The sequence below is a fragment of the Pholis gunnellus genome, assembly GCF_910591455.1.
Source record: "Pholis gunnellus genome assembly, chromosome: 13".
Taxonomy (NCBI): domain Eukaryota; kingdom Metazoa; phylum Chordata; class Actinopteri; order Perciformes; family Pholidae; genus Pholis; species Pholis gunnellus.
Window position 1 is genome coordinate 1322325 of NC_136540.1, and position 21434 is coordinate 1343758.

Below are 21434 nucleotides of genomic sequence, written 5' to 3' on the forward strand. Positions count from 1 at the left end.
ATATCGGTGTGGCTCCTTGTTCAAAGGACAACTGAAGACTTCCTGTCAGCAGCGTTTTCCTTTTCTTCGCTGTGTGTGAGTGTATACGGTGTCTTCTGACAACATCTAGAGTAAAAAAACAGTTACAGTAATGATTAACAGACACATGACAATGCTGACAGGAAGTTAAATTAAAAAGATGGATTAGATTCCTTTTCTATTTTTTAACATCTATTGAAGTGGCACCCAGTCTACATATTTATTGTATCAATGAACTAATGCTCAGCCTTCACTACAAACTTCACACAGTTTTGCTCAGATTGTCCTGAGTCAGCGTGGCTGGCTGATCTGGGACTTTTACACTTGAATGATGGCAGCGTTTGCCTGACAGAGACAGTGCAGGTTGTGGAAACTAAACTAGTGCAGTAAAGCCGAGCACTGCTCATCACTGACAGAGGCTCCTCTGCAGGAACAGAACAGCAATTTACTCACGTGTAAAGAGGACCACCCAGACAAAATCACCAGCATAACAGCTCGGCGACACAAACAAACAAAATCAGCCTACTTACCAGACTCAAATGTCTCTCAATCAAGCAGATTGCGAAACCGATCAACACAAGGCGCACAGCCTACCATGTTCCAGCTGCTACTGATACTAAATCAATGCAGACACCGGGTCAACAAGAAATGGACGAGCCCCCATATGTCACAACCCGGCTCCAAGGCTGTAACAAAAGGGAGACAAGACGAGTGGAAAGTAATAAATAGACATTTATTTAAAGTACCAATAACTAAACTAAACAAACTAAAACAAACAAACAGCCAATACACAGCTATCACTGCAGCCCCGTCCCTCTGACTGTTGTTGTGTAAAAACAACTTAACGAATTGAGTTCGAGGCGTTTACTTAGATTCAAGCAATAGTTTTATTTATCACAGAGATATTAGCCGAGCAGTTAAACGTGCACGGTCCTAACAGTTCCTCTCCGATTGAGAGCAACGTGAAAAGGCGCTTGGACACGGAAGCGCAGTAAGTTTTGTTGGTTCTCCTTAAAGGAGCCATTGGTCAAAGTCAAGGTGCAGGCGGGATCGATTTTAGCAGAGCGACGGCCTGGTTGGAGCTCCGAGCATATCCGCTCGCACCGGCTCTCGTCCGGGATCCTCCTTCGATGCGTCATCAGTGTGTGTGTATGTTGTGAAAGCCTAGCCTAACAGGCTCCAAAGTGTGTAATCTACGTTTTGCTATCCCAAGCTGTGGTACGTACTGTTCTCAGCTGGCAGTTTACTCCAAGATTTGATATCAGTGTATAGTTGCCCAAGCGTGGCCTTCAGAGTTACAGTTTTCTCATTCCTTTGTACAGGCGAGTGCTAGAGCGCCCCGCTTGGAGTTTTAAACCTTCATAACCTGTAACTCGCAACTCCGCTAATTAGCACATAAAGCTCTGATTAAATTTATTTACATAACACTGTCTAACCCTAACCCATTCATCATTGCGAAATTAAAAACACACACGAAACACTCACTCACACACACACTTGTGTGACAGGTCAATGAGGTTTTGCAACACAGCATTAAGTGTTTTACTGTCTCTGTAATGTTTAACCTGACAATAAAAAAACAGAATAGGAATTTGGCTTTGAGAACTGTGACACTGCAGCTTTATCTTTTAGCATGTGTTTGGACGGACATATGTTTCTATAACAGCAAGCATACGGGTGATTTGTTTAATCTTTATAGCCTCCATGTTTGTATCCCTGACAGCTTTGGCTGGCAGTCCTTGGTGCAAAGATCTACTTGAGAAACCTGTTCAACATTTTGCTTTAGCATGCATGTTTTTTCAAGTTTCCTACAAGGCGTGGCTTGCACAGCAATTGAGGGGAGGGCAAACCACTATCTTATTTTCCGGTGGAGTAGAAAAACGAGTAAACACAATAAACACAGTGGAGGGGACAGTGAGGATTCTGAGACCATGAAGGATTATGATGACTCTGTAGCTTTTCTGGGCCAGTGGGGACGTTTCCAGCAGGTTGTCTTCTTCCTGCTCTCTGCTAGCATCTTGCCCAATGGATTCGGTGCTCTTTCTGTTGTCTTCTTGGCTGACACTCCCAGCCACCACTGCCTGGTTCCTGACGTCAACCTGACCCAAGATTGGCTTAATGTAATCATCCCGATGGAGGTAATTTAGTTTTTGATCACAGCTCCCTAAAAAAAAAAGGTAGAGTATAGCAGTTTTGCGTTACGTTACACAGATTCAACAATTCCAAAAGCGAGACGCTGAAAAAGAAAAGTCTTACTTCAAGTATTTTATACAATATTGCTAAAAACTAGTGCTGGGCAAGTTAACTCGTTATTATCGCTTGAACAGCTGTGTTTGTGTGGCGTCTCTTCCGTCTATTCCTACTTCCTTCACCTACATTCCCCTGGGTCCTAAGTCCCTCCAAGTACAGCTTCTTATCAACCTCTATGTACCAACGTAAATTTAGAACAAATACTACACATATTACGTTAATCAGCGTTGCATATGTGTTGGACCAAAATACCAAAAAAAGCAAAATAGCAATAATTAATTTTAATTAATAAATTTTTTTTTCGACTATTTAAAGTGTTTTTGTTTGGAATATGTATAATAAGCATATCATTTAGTTCTCGCTACTGAAAATTTAACAAACATAAAAAAAGGAAAAAAACATGACGTAGATAGGTTTGCCGTTTTCAAAGTGTACATTTCCAATTGCATCTATTACACACATTAAGATACAGTTGTGAACACTGGCTGAATATCTATTATTAGAATCATTAACACTGTATTTTAACTGCTACTGTGTAAAAGGAATACTGCCGTAAAAAAGAACCATATTTGTTTCAAGTGTTTGCAAAACAAATGTTATTGCACTTTTGTTCATATAGCAGTACTTTTAAAATAAAAGTGTGCAATACACTACTTTTGAATTCATTATTGAATTTTGCGCATTACAATGAGATTAATCGCGATTAAAAATTGTAATCGTTGCCCAGCACTACTAAAGACACATATTTTGTATTTGCTGTGATATTTGTAGGCTGATTATCTAATAGAGCAATAGTTAATGATTAACTTTTTCATGCACAAAATGTTAATTGAATCTTTATTTTTTACCTGTATATAGATTATAAGCGTCAAACATTCTTCACTGATTTGGGCTCACCAGCATGAGAACTTTAGAAATTTGTGAGTTCAGGCTTTTAGTGATATTACTGTTTTGACAAAATCTTTATTACATTACAATACTTTCATGATTAAAAGTGTAGCTTTGAAGTTGATGTGTTTTTCTGCAGCTGCTGTATAAAGTTGAAGAAATAAAGCGGTCCGGCTACAGTTCAGGGTTTTATGTGAAATGTTACGAATGATACTAACGTAGTTTGTGTCATTGTGACTGTGAGGTGGTGAATGGGAAACAGCAGCTGAGCAGATGCAGCAGGTTCAGGCTGGATGTGGTCAGAAATCTCTCTGCTCAGGGATTCATTCCTGGGAGGGACGTCAACATCACTGACCTGGAGCAGGAGGGATGTGTGGACGGGTGGAGCTACAGCAGAGACATCTACCAGTCCACCATCGTCTCTGAGGTGAGTCATACTGAATATTACAGGACAGTTCAGTAACTGAACTATAATAAATCAATAAACCTGAATGGAACCCATGCACTGTATGTTTACTTAGGAAGGAAATGTTTGATTGATTTTTCTATTTATGCATGGATTCTCCAGTTTGACCTGGTGTGCCGAGACCAGTGGAAGCAGCCGTTCACCTCAACAATTTACTTCCTGGGAGTTCTTGTTGGATCCTTCTTCTCAGGACAGCTCTCAGACAGGTACTGAATACACCATCTCAAAATTCAATTACATACACACCATATTCATAAAACATTTTCATTCTTCCTGAAAATGTCCCTGCTTAACTTTTGCCAAACGAAAAACACAGTTTACAAAAAGGAGTCTTTAGCAACCTGTACTGTAAACAGAATCTTTTAATTTGCTGTTATTTCGTTGTTTGATTTCTCATTCTAGGTTTGGAAGAAAGCCTGTTTTCTTTGCCACCATGGCAGTTCAGACAATTTTTATTTTTGTTCAAATCTTTTCACCTTCATGGATGGTGTTCGTCATCCTCTTCTTTATCAGTGGTTTGGGACAGATCTCCAACTATGTATCTGCTTTTGTGCTGGGTAATGTGAACATTTTGTGCTTTACAACAACAAATAATACTCTTCTATACTCTTCTTAGTGATGTTGATACTTATATTGGGTGTACTGTGCAAGTTGTTTCACTTGTTACTAAGAACTTGACTTATTTACCCGCCCTTTTGTCATGAAATTCTTTCTCTTTCAGGCAATGAGATCTTGACTGGACATGTACGGGTCCTGTTCTCCTCACTGGGTGTGTGTCTGGGTTATGCCATTGGCTACATGATGCTGCCTCTTTTTGCTTACTTTTTAAGGGACTGGAAATCTCTCCTGTTGGCTATCTCTCTGCCTGGCCTGCTGTACATCCCACTCTGGTGGTAGGTTGTACTCATGACGAGAAAATGTGTTCATGTGAAGTTTACCATACCATCCATCCATCCATTTTTTTTTACTTCCCCTTTTGCGTGGCTGGTTGGCATTGGCAGATGGCTATGCAAGATAGTTCAGATACCCGTCACCTCAGCAACGTTTTCCAGCTCTTCCTGGAGATCTTTAGGGGTTCCAAGGCCAGATGGGATATATAATCCCTCCAGCATGTTTATGGTCTTCTACCAGTTGGACATTCCCAGAAAACCTCCAAAGGCAAGTGCCCTGATGGCATCCTGATGAGATGCCCGAAAGCTCTTATTGAATCGAAGGCGAAACGGCCCTTTGAGATCCTTCCTAATGTCTTAGCCCCTCTTGCTATCTATGAAGTTGAGCCCAACCACCCAACCGAGGACACTAATTTCAGCTGCAATTTTAGTCTTTCGGTCACTTGAAAGGTTGAAACATAGATCAACTAATGAATTGGAAGCTTTACCTTCCGGCTCAGCTCATCCACACATTTGGGTTTACCAGGTCCATCCGGCAGCCTACCCCGCCATCAGTTGACATCTCTGCCCGATTGTCCAAAATATATGGCCTCACATTTGATGATACGACCACAAAGTCGATCATCAATCTTTGGCCGAGGGTGTTCTAGTATGAAGTACACTTATGAATAACCCTCTGATCGAACATGGTGTTTGTTATGGACGGACTCCAAGAAGGGCGGATTCTCTAAGCTTATGAACCAAACGGCAGTCAAAGATTTACCCTCAGTGACCTGCATTGGCATAGAGGCAACCCTCTTCAACATCACAGTACTCAGCCAGCTGCCAGTATCCCCACGTCCGTCTGGCACCTCTCACCCTGGATGACTTGAAAATTGTGTCACAGTCCAAATAGTTATGGCCCTGACTGTATATCGCTCAACTTGATGCACCAACTCTAATTCCTTTCCCGCTAAAAAAAGGATGTTCCACATCCCCAGAGCCAGTGTGTGATGCAAGGGGTCAACAACCCTAAGTTACCGCTAAACACCCCACTGACTATCCCTGCGGGTGATGGAACCACAGTACCTTATATTACACCATAAATGTCATGATTTTGCTCTAGTCAGTAGATGAAAATAACAAGTTTGCTTTCTTACAAGAGAAATATCCTAACTTGTAATCACTCATATTTTAAGCCCCTCTGATCCAGCCTGAACCTTTTTGTTTCTCTGTTGAATACTGAGGCAGGTTCATCCCAGAGTCTCCTCGTTGGTTGCTCTCTCAGGGAAGAGTGGAGGAGGCTGAGACCACAGTGAGAAAGGCTGCTAAAATGAACAAAGTCGAGGCTCCACGGGTCATCTTTGAAGATTACAGTGTACATGTAAGTCTGCCCTGACTTAAATCGTGTAGGACTAGACACAGGAGACAATGTGTGTGCTTGAGGAGGCACATTGTTAGTACAATTCATCCCATAGAAAGCAATGTACGTACCAAATTTCATGACAATTTTTTTAGATATTTAATCCTGGACCAAAGTGGTGGAATGATGTGCCAAACTGCTGGTGAGACTGAGGTTTTGTATCTTGCAGGCTGATGCAACAAAGACACACCCTAAGGAACAGCACAATGTCTTCAGCCTGCTGAGGACAAAAAACATCAGAAACATGACGCTCATTCTGTGCCTGTTGTGGTGAGTGTGTTTTTTTTTAACATTTGCTCATTTACAGCACTGATATTACTTGGTTTTGTCCTTTCTTAGTTTTCTTTCTCTCTGTTTTGTTTGTTAATTTTAAGTCTAATGGTGTTGGTGTGCTACTGGAGCTACTGTATGGCATGTGTCAAATGCTGTTTCTGTGCAGATGTTCATTGAAAGCTCTCTGTTGTCTGTATCTCTGACTTCCCAGGTTTACGATAAGTACCGGGTACATTGGCCTGTCCCTGAACACATCCCAACTTCATGCTAATCCCTACATCAGCTGCTTCCTCTCAGCAGCTGTAGAGGTACCAGCATACACTTCCAGCTGGCTGGCACTGCGATACGTTCCACGACGGCTGTCTGTCTTTTGTATTTTGCTCATTGGAGGAGTGTCGCTGTACTTCATTCAACTGGTGCCTGAAAGTAAGCAGTGACATGACGTGGTGCATCACGGTATTATTATAATTCCAAGCAAATATTTTTAGCCCTTAAACGAGTATTCAACAGATTCAGCATTGCACTCCTATAACATTTAGAATGAAGATAAAAATGCAGCACAACCAGAGATATCTTTTCTTTTTGTTCAATGCATTTGTCTTCCTTCTCAAAATCTGGTGCCCACATTACACACAACGCAAGAAGCTAATAATGTATTCTTGAGCTACTAGACTCATATGCAGTAGTTTTACCCTAAGACCTGTGACCTGACTTTAATGTGTAAAAATGAAGGAATTCCTCTTTAAGACTTTTTCTGAGGTTGAAGAATTGTTATGAAAGCTCTGGAGTTTTCTAAGCAGCGGAGAAAATGGTTGAATGAAGTGAAGGCAGATGGGTAAAAAGTGTCTTTAACACAAATGCATTTAATCTGCTGCAGAGTGGATCATTCAGGGACTTTCTTAGACAAACTCTTCTTTCCTTTCAGGTTTATCAGAACTGTCTGTAGCTCTGGAGATGCTGGGTAAATTTGTCATTACCACCGGTACATCCCTGATGTATGCCTACACAGCAGAGCTTTACCCAACAGCGCTCAGGAACACAGCGACAGGGACGTGCAGTGCTGTTGGCAGAGTGGGCACTTCCATTGCACCTTTTTTGTTACAGCTAAGTGAGTAAACTGGTCTCTTATTGTAAACGCAGTAATTATTTGTTTAACCTGAATTATCATTTGAAGTTACTGTGAGGAACTTTTAACCGGTTATGAAACTGTCTCAAATTAATACTGAATCCTCTACATGACCTTCATAGATTGGCTATTTCTCTATAGTTATTCTTAATGCTTGTCATCGGTGCCACCGGGTCAGTTTCCGTGCAAAATGCAAAGATGAAACCATGCAGGTTCACCAGAAACTCATCAGTTCAGACTTAGTTCAGAGAGCTCTGCTCCCGGCAGCAGCAGTGTCTCCAAATCCGGCCAGGAGCAGAGTGTCACCCTATTGCTCCACCGGTCCCCCCGGTAGCCAACAAGACCCAGGTCCTACTGCTGGGACTGCTGGAGGGAAGGGAGTCACTAGAGAACCAGAACCAGGACTAAGCAGAGCAGACTGTGAGACCCTGCTGCAGTAAAATAAGAGTTTTTTTAGAGGGAATCTGGTGCTTGGAAACACCACCACTTTTGTCCACAGGGACCAACAAAATCAACACAAAATGAAAGTTCCTTGTTGTAGCTTCAAACAGATAACCATCTGATTTCACCTATTTTTAGTTTGGATGCTATACACACTGATTAATTCACATACAGTACATATTTTACTGTATGCCAAATGTTTTGCCAAAAACACTGACCAAGGACTGCCTTCATCCAAATGTCCTCTTCTCCTTGTACAGGTGTATACTTTAAGTACCTGCCTTATATTGTAATGGGGACTCTGGCTGTTGTGTCTGCCTTTGCTACTCTCCTCCTGCCAGAGAGTTTTGGACGACCTCTACCTCAAACTATTCAACAGATGCATAAGAGAGAAAGGTGGGTTCCTTAAGGAATACATACGTCTTTGTATACAATACACTTATATAGACTACAGACAAAAGTGACTCTCCAGCTAACATTGAGGTGGAAACTGAAATGTTAATTAATGTGCACTGTCCTGGTAAATGAATAAATGAACATTGAATATATCATAGCAGACATTCACTATGCTGAAAAAACTACCAAGTTATTGTACTTAAACTGAAACAGGTGCAGGTTGTTCAGGCAAGAAAATAGCAACACAAACGAACAGAAGTGAAAAGATATTCAAACATTGCATTATTTTAAAAACGTTTTTTTCTGTATTCTGAAAACCAGATGATGGTTTGTTTATTTGTCTTTTGTCACTACAGCATAAAGTGCCCTTTCATCACAAGAAGAGAACATTCAAAACCTCCGGTGCTTTTCGAAAGTCGACTCTGATTGTTTAAAACATTACTTAAATGAGTTATTCATAACTGTTGGGCTATTACCTCTAGTTGCTCTAGCATCGTTCCTATTGTACAAGTGGATTTAATCACATTACATGACCAAGAAGTGAAATTAAAAGAATTAAAACTTGAGTCAAACATTTTGGAGTAAATCAAATTGTGCTTGCAGTCTGTGCATGTTATCTCAGATCACAAATATGTAAATACAGTATTAATTATGAACTGAAATGTGTGTTAAATATGATGTAAAAATACACCATAACACCCTCAACCTCTCTACTGGTTCTGATTAAATTGTTATCTGAATATAAGAAACTATGTTTTATGCAGTGGCGGGCCGTGGATTTTATACCTGGGCCTTCAGTGCTGTTCTACACTTCTAATAACCTCGTTATGACGTCACAGCTACGGGTTATTATTTGTTTTGTGTAAAAGCCGCATATTCGCATAACACTGCAACATTTGACAAATGAAATAAAATGTTACATGAAGTTCAACACCTAGCATACAAAACACAAAATGCAGAGTGCAGATACATGAATACGAGCATGACGGGACGCTGCGTCATTAACGGACAATACAGTCCAAATCAATGTAACACAATGACAAACTCACAAGAGCAGTCGCATATATTCGTATGACAACAAAGCAACAAATCAATCCAGCAGACCTGCAGCGGATCCACGCATTCCACCACACGAGCACGAGCCATTCAAATATTATTCCTAAAAACGCCACGATAGACAAATGAACAGTAGAGGTAAACAAACGAAGTTCACTTACCAAATGCTGTCTATCCTCCTTTCTTTGTTGACAAAGAGTTTAATCCCAGCACATCAGTTCCAGTAAGAAGTCCTTCTCGATTCATCGATGCCAGTCGAGCCTCCACAGTTATATTTTGCCGGTCGTCGTCGGTCTTCCGCCGCCGGTGGTCGTCTTCGGCCGTGGACCGGCGATGGGCGGGCCGCGGTTGTGGAGCTGTTTCCCTGCGAACGTGGTCGTTGAGTTGTAGATCCACTCGAGTCTCTCCAAAAGTACCGACGCTCAGTTAAAATGAAACACATTCCCAGCCATAACATGTGCAACGCTTCTCCGACGCTGCATACAAATCCTTTTCCTGGCTGGTCAGGGCTGCTAGCTGTGGGGTCGTTTCTTACTGTCCAGTTTGTTCAGAAATGTCCTTCTCGAGAAAAGCGTTCCCAGTAACTCCGCCACTAAATCCGTTTCTCCTCCTTTCGCCATTTCATATTAAAAAAACAAAGCTAGGTAAAATGTCATTCAAATATTTCCACTTGAACTCTGTCTGCTACAACCAAAGCTCTGCTAGCAAGCATTATGTTTCGCGGGCACATAGCCAAGTGCCCGCCCACTGACCAATCACAGCACACTCTGCACCCTTGAGGCAGAGAGGCATCTGGACTCCGAGCTGCAATAATGCTGACGTAGCTGTAGGCCTGCAAACCGCTCTGATGCGTCCATGAATCTCAAACTAAAGATCTGATTGGTTGAAGACTATGTCAATCAACAATATCGTCCCCATTCAACTTAAACTGCACATGGCAGCACTGGGTGAGTCTGCAGGCCTGGGCCTCTCTTCTACCTAGAGACACAGAGGTGAAATCTGATTGGATAAAAGCTCTACTTAAAACAAGCTGCACTGGAAGCAGAGCAACTGAGGAGCACAGTAGCTGTGCAATGAGAAAATAAGACAATGGGAAAAATATTTTTATAAATTATAATACATATAAGAAAAAATTAAATGTATTTAAGAAAAAATATTAAATTATAAAATAGCTATAACTTTGTGATTCTGTTTAGGCCAGCAGAGAAGGCTTTGCAGGCCCTGACGGCCCACCACTGGTTTTATGTGTATGTGCTGTTGAATCTTCTTGTTAAATTACACCCATTTTCATGTTATACAACTGTGACCATCAGTATCATGTGAATATGATAATAATTGCGTTGCTGCAGAGCATATTTAGTGCAGACGATTGTTGAAAATATTCATACTTGTGCCATGTATTTTTCTTTTAAATCACTTTATTTTTAAAAACAAATACTGATGAATGATGCAATAGCATTATAGTTATAACGATGATATCCGTTTACAGAAACACTTTGATGAAAGTTAAATGAGTTAAACAGCTAGAGATGCTCTTTTGGAAGACAACGACATCCACCGACCAGCTCGCGCATTATCTAACACTACAGGGTCAAATGTATAACTAATAGATATCACCATGAAACTTCACTAGTTGACTACTTACATTAAGACAAGATTTCTGAAATGTCATGTTTAAATATGCAAATTAGCAGATGTTTAATTAAATATCTGCTAATTTGCATACATTTCCAGAACAGAAATGTGAACATTGGATAAAATCAGATTCAAACATCTTGGACTCAAAGAAAAGACAGCCAACAGCCATAAAAATTAAATTTTCACCATGTTTTAAGTGATACAATGTTGTAAATCCGTCAATAAATGAAATATGAAAAACCCCTTTGTAAAAAAACATCAGAATATAGAGGGGAATGAAACTAGAACGTTTGGTGTATGTAAGAGCTACTGAAGTGAATAAAGTTGGCTCAAAGTCTGAGGAAAAAACGAATCGAGAGAAAATCGGCCTGTTACCACTCAACAACTGGAGTGTTTAGTGTACATCTGTGTCATGTACACAACTGCTATGTAAAAGGTAGGTACCACTGCGATATCTCTTTAGAAAGCTAAGATTCTTGTATTTGTAGGCAGAATGTGGAAGTCACACCGCAAGTCAGGCCCTTATGTCCCTGTTTTAATTCCAATGTGTGGTGTGAGATATTTGGAGAATTTAGGAAAGTAAATAATGGTGAAATAACCTATAGATGACTGTATTTAGACATAAATACGCTTTAGTTTGAATTATGAATACACATTTCTACACGGGTGTTAGAAAAATTCATGCAAGACCGATGGAAAATCATTAAACAATTGGCCATTTATTCTTTGCAAAGAAGGAGACAGGGTTGAACACATACAACAATGTGCCAAGACTGCTCAGAGGTCTGGCTCTGAGACACCGGTATATAAACTTGTTTAGCATTCTGTCACAGGAGGTGACACCTACACAATACAATACATATGGCGTCAAAAGAACAAAGTGTTTGTAACTTCACTAGAACATTTGGTTTTCAATGAAGGTCACTTTCTCGCAATCAGGAGGAGGTTTGAGCCATAACATTGCTCTGCCCTCACCTCCACGCTTCCACAGTTCTTTGTTATCCTTCTACTTCAGAACATCCTGCTGAGAGGTCCCTCTCAGCAGGCCTTGACACCTAAGAAGAATAGACAGTGGTCGTCCTGAGTGAGAAAAGGAAGCCCGCTAAGTCTAGCAGGACGCCATAAAAGTAATCACTTCCTAACACCGCATTTGTAAGCACATAAGATCAAGAGTCACTCATAAGAGCAATGGTCACTTTGATCATCGGAAGATGCCATGAAGTATTGACGCCCTCTACAACTTTATTTACCATTACAAGCAGTGCTGAGTGTTCTTTCGGATAGACTAAACAACTGTGGCGCTTAATGTCAGAGGAAGTTCACACAACAAGGACACATAAGGACACCAAGCTTTTTAAGCACACCTTATCATTAGTCATTTAGATTTTCCCCAACAACGGGCTAGGTATGTTACTATGATTACTAAGGGTCTCCAAATGTCCTTTTTTGGGAAGCGCCCAGACATACTCTTAGTAAGACATGTCTAAAATATTCATTTTGTGTGGTATTGTTATCATATTAGATTTTGTACTAGGTCAGGCTTCATACTGTGGTCCCATTGTGTTTTCCAGCTAGCAAGTCCCAGCTATAGTCATCTGCAGGCATCAGTTTGCAAAGAAATATTCAGGCGGAAATAAAAACCTTCTCCTTCAGTGTGTTCAAACTTATATTATTTAATGCCAGTAGCACTTACAGTGATTCTGACTGAAAAAACTTCAGTGTTACCTTTCAAAAGAGACCAAAACCATGCATGTGCTCCATATGGTTCAAGAACAGCTTTCAATTTACTTTGGGTATGCCTTGGATAGGCGTTTTAGGAGATTTTTACAGGAGTGGTAACAGGTTAAAGATATGTTTTGTAAAATGACATACATTTGAAAGGTACGTCAGCTGAATAGGTTAAAAAAAAATAATTAATATATATCACCATGAAACTTCTCCAATTGATTACTTACATCAAGAGGAATATTTGTTGTATTACAAATGTTCTGAAATGTTATGTGTAGATATAGAAATTAGGCATTATCTAATGCTAACTTGATGAATTTAGGAGAAATCGACAGATGCAATGTGAAAAAGCAGTTAAATAAACCCCTAAATGTGTATTTTGTGGTGACTGTGGATCAGTGGTAGAGCAGGGTCGTCCTTCAGTCAAAAGATCGGCAGTTCGATCCTCAACAGGCTTCAGGTTTATTATCCTCATTGCGAAATTAAAAACACCAACGAAACATTCACTTACACACCCACTTGTGTGACAGGTCAATGAGTTTTTTCACCACAGCATTAAATGTTTTACTTTCTTTGTAATGTTTAATTAACCTGACAATAAAAAACAGAATAGGAATTTGGCTTTGAGAACTGTGACACTGCAGCTTTATCTTTTGGCATTTGTTTGGACGGACATATGGGATTCGTTTACTCTTTATAGCCTCCATGTTTGTATCCCTGACAGCTATGGCTGTCTGTCCTTGATGCAAAGAACTACTTGAGAAATCTGTTAAACTTTTTGCTTTAGCATGCATGTTTTTTCGAGTTTCCTACAAGGCGTGGCTTGCACAGCAGTTGAGGGGAGGGCAAACCACTATCTTATTTTCCGGTGGAGTAGAAAAACTAGTAAACACAATAAACACAGTGGAGGGGACGGTGAGGATTCTGAGACCATGAAGGATTATGATGACTCTGTAGCTTTTCTGGGCCAGTGGGGACGTTTCCAGCAGGTTGTCTTCTTCCTGCTCTCTGCCAGCATCTTGCCCAATGGATACGGTGCTTTCTCTGTTGTCTTCTTGGCTGACACTCCCAGCCACCACTGCCTGGTTCCTGACGTCAACCTGACCCAAGATTGGCTTCATGCAATCATCCCGATGGAGGTAATTTAGTTTTTGATCACAGCTCCTTGAAAAAAAAAAAGGTAGAGTATAGCAGTTTTGCAATATTGCTAAAACACATATTTTGAATTTACTGTGATATTTTTAGGCTGATTATCTATTAGATCAATAGCTAATGATGATTTTTTTCATGCAAAAAATGTAAATTAAATCTTTCTTTTTTACATGTATATTGTTTATCAGCGTCAAGACCAGCATGAGAACTTTAGATATTTGTGAGTTCAGGCTTTTAGTGAAATTACTGTTGTTTTGACAGAATTGTTATTATATTACAATACTTTGATGATGAAATATGTAGCTTTGAAGTTGATGTATTTTTCTGCAGCTGCTGTATAAAGTTTAAGAAGTCTTATAAAGCGGTCCGGCTACAGTTCAGGGTTTTATGTGAAATGTTACGAATGACACTAACGTAGTTTGTGTCATTGTGACTGTGAGGTGGTGAATGGGAAACAGCAGCTGAGCAGATGCAGCAGGTTCAGGCTGGATGTGGTCAGAAATCTCTCTGCTCAGGGACTCATTCCTGGGAGGGACGTCAACATCACTGACCTGGAGCAGGAGGGATGTTCTGGACGGGTGGAGCTACAGCAGAGACATCTACCAGTCCACCATCGTCTCTGAGGTGAGTCATACTGAATATGACACTACAGTTCAGTAACTGAACTATAATAAATCATTGAACCTGAATGGAACCCATGCACTGTATGTTTACTTAGGAAGGAAATGTTTGATTGATTTTTCTATTTATGCATGGATTCTCAAGTTTGACCTGGTGTGCCGAGACCAGTGGAAGCAGCCGTTCACCTCAACAATTTACTTCCTGGGAGTTCTTGTTGGATCCTTCTTCTCAGGACAGCTCTCAGACAGGTACTGAATACACCATCTCAAAATTCAATTACATACACACCATATTCATAAAACATTTTCATTCTTCCTGAAAATGTCCCTGCTTAACTTTTGCCAAACGAAAAACACAGTTTACAAAAAGGAATCTTGAGCAACCTGTACTGTAAACAGAATCTTTTAATTTACTGTTATTTCGTTGTTTGATTTCTCATTCTAGGTTTGGAAGAAAGCCTGTTTTCTTTGCCACCATGGCAGTTCAGACAATTTTTATTTTTGTTCAAATCTTTTCACCTTCATGGATGGTGTTCGTCATCCTCTTCTTTATCAGTGGTTTGGGACAGATCTCCAACTATGTATCTGCTTTTGTGCTGGGTAATGTGAACATTTTGTGCTTTACAACAACAAATAATACTCTTCTATACTCTTCTCAGTGATGTTGATACATATTGTGTACTGTGCAAGTTGTTTCACTTGTTACTAATAACTTGACTTATTTACCCGCCCTTTTGTCATGCATTTCTCTCTCTTTCAGGCAATGAGATCTTGACTGGACATGTACGGGTCCTGTTCTCCTCACTGGGTGTGTGTCTGGGTTTTGCCATTGGCTACATGATGCTGCCTCTTTTTGCTTACTTTTTAAGGGACTGGAAATCTCTCCTGTTGGCTATCTCTCTGCCTGGCCTGCTCTACATCCCACTCTGGTGGTAGGTTGTACTCATGACGAGAAAATGTGTTCATGTGAAGTTTACCATACCATCCATCCATCCATTTTTTTTTACTTCCCCTTTTGCGTGGCTGGTTGGCATTGGCAGATGGCTATGCAAGATAGTTCAGATACCCGTCACCTCAGCAACGTTTTCCAGCTCTTCCTGGAGATCTTTAGGGGTTCCAAGGCCAGATGGGATATATAATCCCTCCAGCATGTTTATGGTCTTCTACCAGTTGGACATTCCCAGAAAACCTCCAAAGGCAAGTGCCCTGATGGCATCCTGATGAGATGCCCGAAAGCTCTTATTGAATCGAAGGCGAAACGGCCCTTTGAGATCCTTCCTAATGTCTTAGCCCCTCTTGCTATCTATGAAGTTGAGCCCAACCGCCCAACCGAGGACACTAATTTCAGCTGCAATTTTAGTCTTTCGGTCACTTGAAAGGTTGAAACATAGATCAACTAATGAATTGGAAGCTTTGCTTTCCAGCTCAGCTCATCCACACATTTGGGTTTACCAGGTCCATCCGGCAGCCTACCCCGCCATCAGTTGACATCTCTGCCGGATTGTCCAAAATATATGGCCTCACATTTGATGATACGACCACAAAGTCGATCATCAATCTTTGGCCGAGGGTGTTCTAGTATGAAGTACACTTATGAATAACCCTCTGATTGAACATGGTGTTTGTTATGGACGGACTCCAAGAAGGGCGGATTCTCTAAGCTTATGAACCAAACGGCAGTCAAAGATTTACCCTCAGTGACCTGCATTGGCATAGAGGCAACCCTCTTCAACATCACAGTACTCAGCCAGCTGCCAGTATCCCCACGTCCGTCTGGCACCTCTCACCCTGGATGACTTGAAAATTGTGTCACAGTCCAAATAGTTATGGCCCTGACTGTATATCGCTCAACGTGATGCACCAACTCTAATTCCTTTCCCGCTAAAAAAAGGATGTTCCACATCCCCAGAGCCAGTCTGTGATGCAAGGGGTCAACAACCCTAAGTGACCGCTAAACACCCCACTGACTATCCCTGCGGGTGATGGAACCACAGTACCTTATATTACACCATAAATGTCATGATTTTGCTCTGGTCAGTAGATGAAAATAACAAGTTTGCTTTCTTACAAGAGAAATATCCTAACTTGTAATCACTCATATTTTAAGCCCCTCTGATCCAGCCTGAACCTTTTTATTTCTCTGTTGAATACTGAGGCAGGTTCATCCCAGAGTCTCCTCGTTGGTTGCTCTCTCAGGGAAGAGTGGAGGAGGCTGAGACCACAGTGAGAAAGGCTGCTAAAATGAACAAAGTCGAGGCTCCACGGGTCATCTTTGAAGATTATAGCGTACATGTAAGTCTGCCCTGACTTTAATCGTGTAGAACTAGACACAGGAGACAATGTGTGTGCTTGAGGAGACACATTGTTGTTACAATTCATAGGAAGCAATGTACGTGCCAAATTTCATGACACATTTTCCAGCAGTTGTTGAGATATTTAATCCTGGAGCAAAGTGGTGGAATGATGTGCCAAACTGCTGGTGAGACTGAGCTTTTGTATCTTGCAGGCTGATGCAACAAAGACACACCCTAAGGAACAGCACAATGTCTTCAGCCTGCTGAGGATAAAAAACATCAGAAACTTGACAGTAATTCTGTGCCTGTTGTGGTGAGTGTATTGTATAACCTTTGCTCATTTACACCACTGATATTACTTGGTTTTGTCCTTCTTCAGTTTTCTTTCTCTCTGTTTTGTTTGTTAATTTTAAGTCTAATGGTCTTGGTCTGCTACTGGAGCTACTGTATGGCATGTGTCAAATGCTGTTTCTGTGCAGATTTCCATTGAAAGCTCTCTGTTGTTTGTATCTCTGTCTCTCCAGGTTCACTCTGAGTACCGGATACTATGGCCTGTCCCTGAACACATCCCAACTTCATGCTAACCCCTACATCAGCTGCTTCCTCTCAGCAGCTGTAGAGGTACCAGCGTACACTTCCAGCTGGCTGGCGCTGCAATACGTTCCACGACGGCTGTCTGTCTTTTGCATTTTGCTCATTGGAGGAGTGTCGCTGTACTTCCTTCAGCTGGTGCCTGGAAGTAAGCAGTGACATGATGTGGTGCATCACGGTATTATTATAGTTCCAAGCAAATATTTTTAACCCTTAAACGAGTATTCAACAGATTCAGCATTGCACTCCTATAACATTTAGAATGAAGATAAAAATGCAGCACAACCAGAGATATATTTTTTTATTTGTTCAATGCATTTATCTTCCTTCTCAAAATCTGGTGCCCACATTACACACAACGCAACTCCATTGTCGACAGTTGACTTGGCTGTGTTAACACAAATGCATTTAATCTACTGCAGAGTGGATCATTCAGGGACTTTCTTAGACAAACTCTTCTTTTCTTTCAGGTTTATCAGAACTGTCTGTAGCTCTGGAGATGCTGGGTAAATTTGTCATTACTATCGGTACATCCCTGATCTATGCCTACACAGCAGAGCTTTACCCAACAGCGCTCAGGAACACAGCGACAGGGATATGCAGTGCTGTTGCCAAAGTGGGCACTTCTGTTGCACCTTTTTTGTTACAGCTAAGTGAGTAAACTGGTCTCTTATCGTAATTACTCAGTGATTATTTAATTTGTTTAACCTGAATTATCATTTGAAGTTACTGTGAGGAACTTTTAACCGGTTATGAAACTGGTTATGAAACAGTCTCAAATGAATACTAAATCCTCTACATGACCTTCATAGATTTTTCTATAGTTATTCTTAATGCTTGTCATCGGTGCCACCGGGTCGGTTTCCGTGCAAATTACACAGATGAAACCATGCAGGTTCACCAGAAACTCATCAGTTCAGAATGCAGTTGGGGCTCCGGCAGCGACAAAATTCGGCTTCACTGCAGCCTTCGACCTGCAGTCAGAGCTCTAGCAGGTGGAGGAGAGCTCTGCTCCCGGCAGCAGCAGCGTCTCCAAATCCGGCCAGAAGCAGAGCGTCACCCTATTGCTCCGCCGGTCCCCCCGGTAGCCAACAAGAGGGAAGGGAGTCACGTGAGAACCAGGACTAAGCGGAGCAGACTGTCAGACCCTGCTGCAATAAAATAAGAGTTTTTCTAAAGGGACTCTGGTGCTTGGAAACACCACCACTTTTGTCCACAGGGACCAACAAAATTAACACAAAATTAAAGTTCCTTGTTGTAGCTTCAAACAGATCTGCATCTGATTTCACCTATTTTTAGTTTGGATGCTATACACACTGATTCATTTACATACAGTAAATATCTACAGTGTACAAAAAACACTGACCAAGGACTGCCTTCATCCAAATGTCCTCTTCTCCTTGTACAGGTGTATACTTTAAGTACCTGCCTTATATTGTAATGGGGACTCTGGCTGTTGTGTCTGCCTTTGCTACTCTCCTCCTGCCAGAGAGTTTTGGACGACCTCTACCTCAAACTATTCAACAGATGCATAAGAGAGAAAGGTGGGTTCCTTAAGGAATACATACGTCTTTGTATACAATACACTTATATAGACTACAGACAAAAGTAGCTCTCCAGCTAACATTGAGGTGGAAACTGAAATGTTAATTAATGTGCACTGTCCTGGTAAATGAATAAATGAACATTGAATATATCATAGCAGACATTCACTATGCTGAAAAAACTACCAAGTTATTGTACTTAAACTGCAACAGGTGCTGGTTGTTCAGGCAAGAAAATAGCAACAAAAACGAACAGAAGTGAAAAGATATTCAAACATTGCATTATTTTAAAAACGTTTTTTTCTGTATTCTGAAAACCAGATGATGGTTTGTTTATTTGTCTTTTGTCACTACAGCATAAAGTGCCCTTTCATCACAAGAAGAGAACATTCAAAACCTCCGGTGCTTTTCGAAAGTTGAGTCTGATTGTTTAAATTAGTTATTGATAACTGTTGGGCTATTACCTCTATTTGCACTAGCATCGTTCCTACTGTACAAGTGGATTTAATCACACTACATGACCAAGAAATTAAATTAAAAGAATTAAAACTTGAGTCAAACATTTTGGAGTAAATCAAATTGTGCTTGCAGTCTGTGCATGTTATCTCAGATCACACATATGTAAATAAGATATTAATTATGAACTGAAATATGCGAGTGTTAAATATGATGTAAAAATACACCAAAACACCCTAAACGTGGCTACTGGTTCTGATTAAATTGTTATCAGAATAGAAGAAACTGTGTTTTATGCAGTGGTGGGCCGTCAGGGCCAGCTAAGCCTTCTCTGCTGGCCTAAACAGAATCACAAAGTTATAGCTATTTTATCATTTAATAATTTTTCACAAATACACTCGAAGTATTATAATTTTTTTCCCATTAGCTTATTTTCTCATTGCACAGCTCCTGTCTTCCTCAATTGCTCTGCTTCCAGCACAACTTGTTTTATGGAGAGCTTATATCCAATCAGCCCCTGTTTCTCTATGTAAGGAGAGAGGCCCGATGCCCGCTAGAGAGCCTTTGCAGTTTAAGTAAATGGGGATGATACTGTTGATTGTCATAGTCTTCAACCAATCAGATCTTTAGTTTGACATGTTGGGCGTATTCTTTGACGTGCCAGTGGAACCGAGGTAGCCTCCTAAGTACGTCTGCACTAATGTGCGCCGTGATTGGTCAGTGGGACAGCGTGACTTTTGTCAAACAGAAAGCTAGCTAGCAGATCTTAGTGTTTAGTAAGAGTTCAGGTTGAAACATGTATAAGAGAAGTTAGGACATATATAGCGTTTTGCTTGGTGTAGATTTTTTATTTTTTTTACCTAGCTTTGTTTTTTTAACACTCAACGGCTGAAGGAGGAGAAATGGATTTGGGAGTTACGGACTATGTTAACAAAGAAAGGAGGATGGACTTTGTCTTTAAGGGAACAGCAGCTTTGGCAAGTCAACTGCTTTTCTGCAGAAGCGCTACTCCTGTGTTCATTTTCTATCTTGTCGTTTTTATGAATAATATGAATGGCTCGTACTCTAGCCCTGCAGTGTTGCTGGGTTGATTTGTCATGCTTGACATTTTATCTTGTCATATAAATATATGTGACTGGTTTTGGTCATTGTGTTAATTACATTGATTCTGACTTGTCCGTTAATGACGAAGCGTCCCGTCATCGCGGGGTTATTTCGGACATTTGATTCTCTGTTTGAATCAGTAAGGAACAGCTAACTGCTATTGTTTCCCCGCTAAGCTAGTTAGCTTAGCCTCCCTGAAGGCACGTGCGGTGCCTCAGCTGTTTTTTGTTATTGTTCCAGGTTCAAAAGGTCACACAGCCCGTTGTCTCCTACGTGAGCGCAGTCCACCGAAAACATTATATTTCCCACAATTTAAGCGTCTGCATTTTCCAAATGCACTAGTATTATTCAAATGTATTGTTCAGTTCGTAAGCCTCGTACCGAACAGTTTAATACGAAAACATGTATTGTTACACCCCTAGAAACAAATAACCATAGCTCAGTAGGACAGCACAGAAGGCCTAGGTATAGAAGGCACGGCCCGCCACTGGTTTTATGTTTTACATCTTTTACATCTGTGACCATCAGTATCATGTGAGTATGGTAACAATTACATTGCTGCAGAGCATATTTAGTGCAGACAATTGTTCAAAGGACAACTGAAGACTTCCTGTCAGCAGCGATTTCCTTTTCTTCGCTGTGTGTGAGTGTATACGGTGTCTTCTGACAACATCTAGAGTAAAAACAGTTAGTTACAGTAATGATAAACAGACACATAACAATGCTGACAGGAAGTGAACTGTTTTATGAAAAATTAATTAGATTGCTTTTCTACTTTTAAATATCTATTGAAGTGCCACCCAGTGTAAATATGTATTCTATCAATGAACTAATGCTCAGCCTTCACTACAAACCTCACACAGTTTTGCTCAGATTGTCCTGAGTCAGTGTGGCTGGCTGACCTGGAACTTTTACACTTGGATGATGGCAGCGTTTTCAGTGCAGGTTGTGAAAACTAGTGCAGTAAAGCCGAGCACTGCGGTGGTGGAAAAACTATATAATAGTACAGAGTGAGTCCAATAATACTGAATACTGAAATAAGGCATATTGAGAAAAGAAAGTTTGTCTTTGGAGAATTTATTCTCTGCGCAGAGAAGGTTC

General features: G+C 40.8%; 2 protein-coding genes and 1 pseudogene across 4 annotated transcripts in view; 2 read left to right on the forward strand and 1 right to left on the reverse strand.

Annotated features, from left to right (window-relative positions):
- Window positions 1-6: 6 nt before the first annotated feature.
- The window catches only part of LOC306705357 (organic cation/carnitine transporter 2-like), a gene marked incomplete at its 5' end in the record, with an annotated part of 41287 nt that continues 19859 nt past the window's right edge, over window positions 7-21434 (reverse strand). Inside the window, one exon of the mRNA XM_079172091.1 lies at window positions 7-105. Coding sequence (XP_079028217.1) covers window positions 21-105 — 85 coding nt within the window. The 3' untranslated portion in view covers window positions 7-20. The remainder of the gene's footprint in view (window positions 106-21434) is intronic.
- Window positions 1859-8847, forward strand: LOC306705353 (organic cation/carnitine transporter 2-like). Of its 2 annotated transcripts, XM_079172086.1 has the most exons (11): window positions 1859-2156; window positions 3401-3583; window positions 3725-3828; window positions 4025-4179; window positions 4344-4515; window positions 5743-5875; window positions 6084-6184; window positions 6399-6613; window positions 7113-7295; window positions 8015-8150; window positions 8507-8847. In XM_079172086.1, exons 1-11 carry the CDS (start codon window positions 1950-1952, stop codon window positions 8574-8576), a joined length of 1659 nt encoding a protein of 552 aa, XP_079028212.1. In that variant the 5' UTR covers window positions 1859-1949; the 3' UTR covers window positions 8577-8847. The 2 variants fall into 2 exon arrangements, with proteins under 2 accessions (XP_079028212.1, XP_079028213.1); XM_079172087.1 differs by lacking the exon at window positions 4025-4179 and having other exon boundaries at window positions 4453-4515.
- On the forward strand, window positions 13505-19193 carry LOC306704785 (organic cation/carnitine transporter 2-like; annotated as a pseudogene). Its single transcript has 11 exons — window positions 13505-13711; window positions 14165-14348; window positions 14490-14593; window positions 14790-14944; window positions 15105-15276; window positions 16504-16636; window positions 16851-16951; window positions 17163-17377; window positions 17700-17882; window positions 18638-18773; window positions 19130-19193. The product of its transcript is annotated as an organic cation/carnitine transporter 2-like (transcript).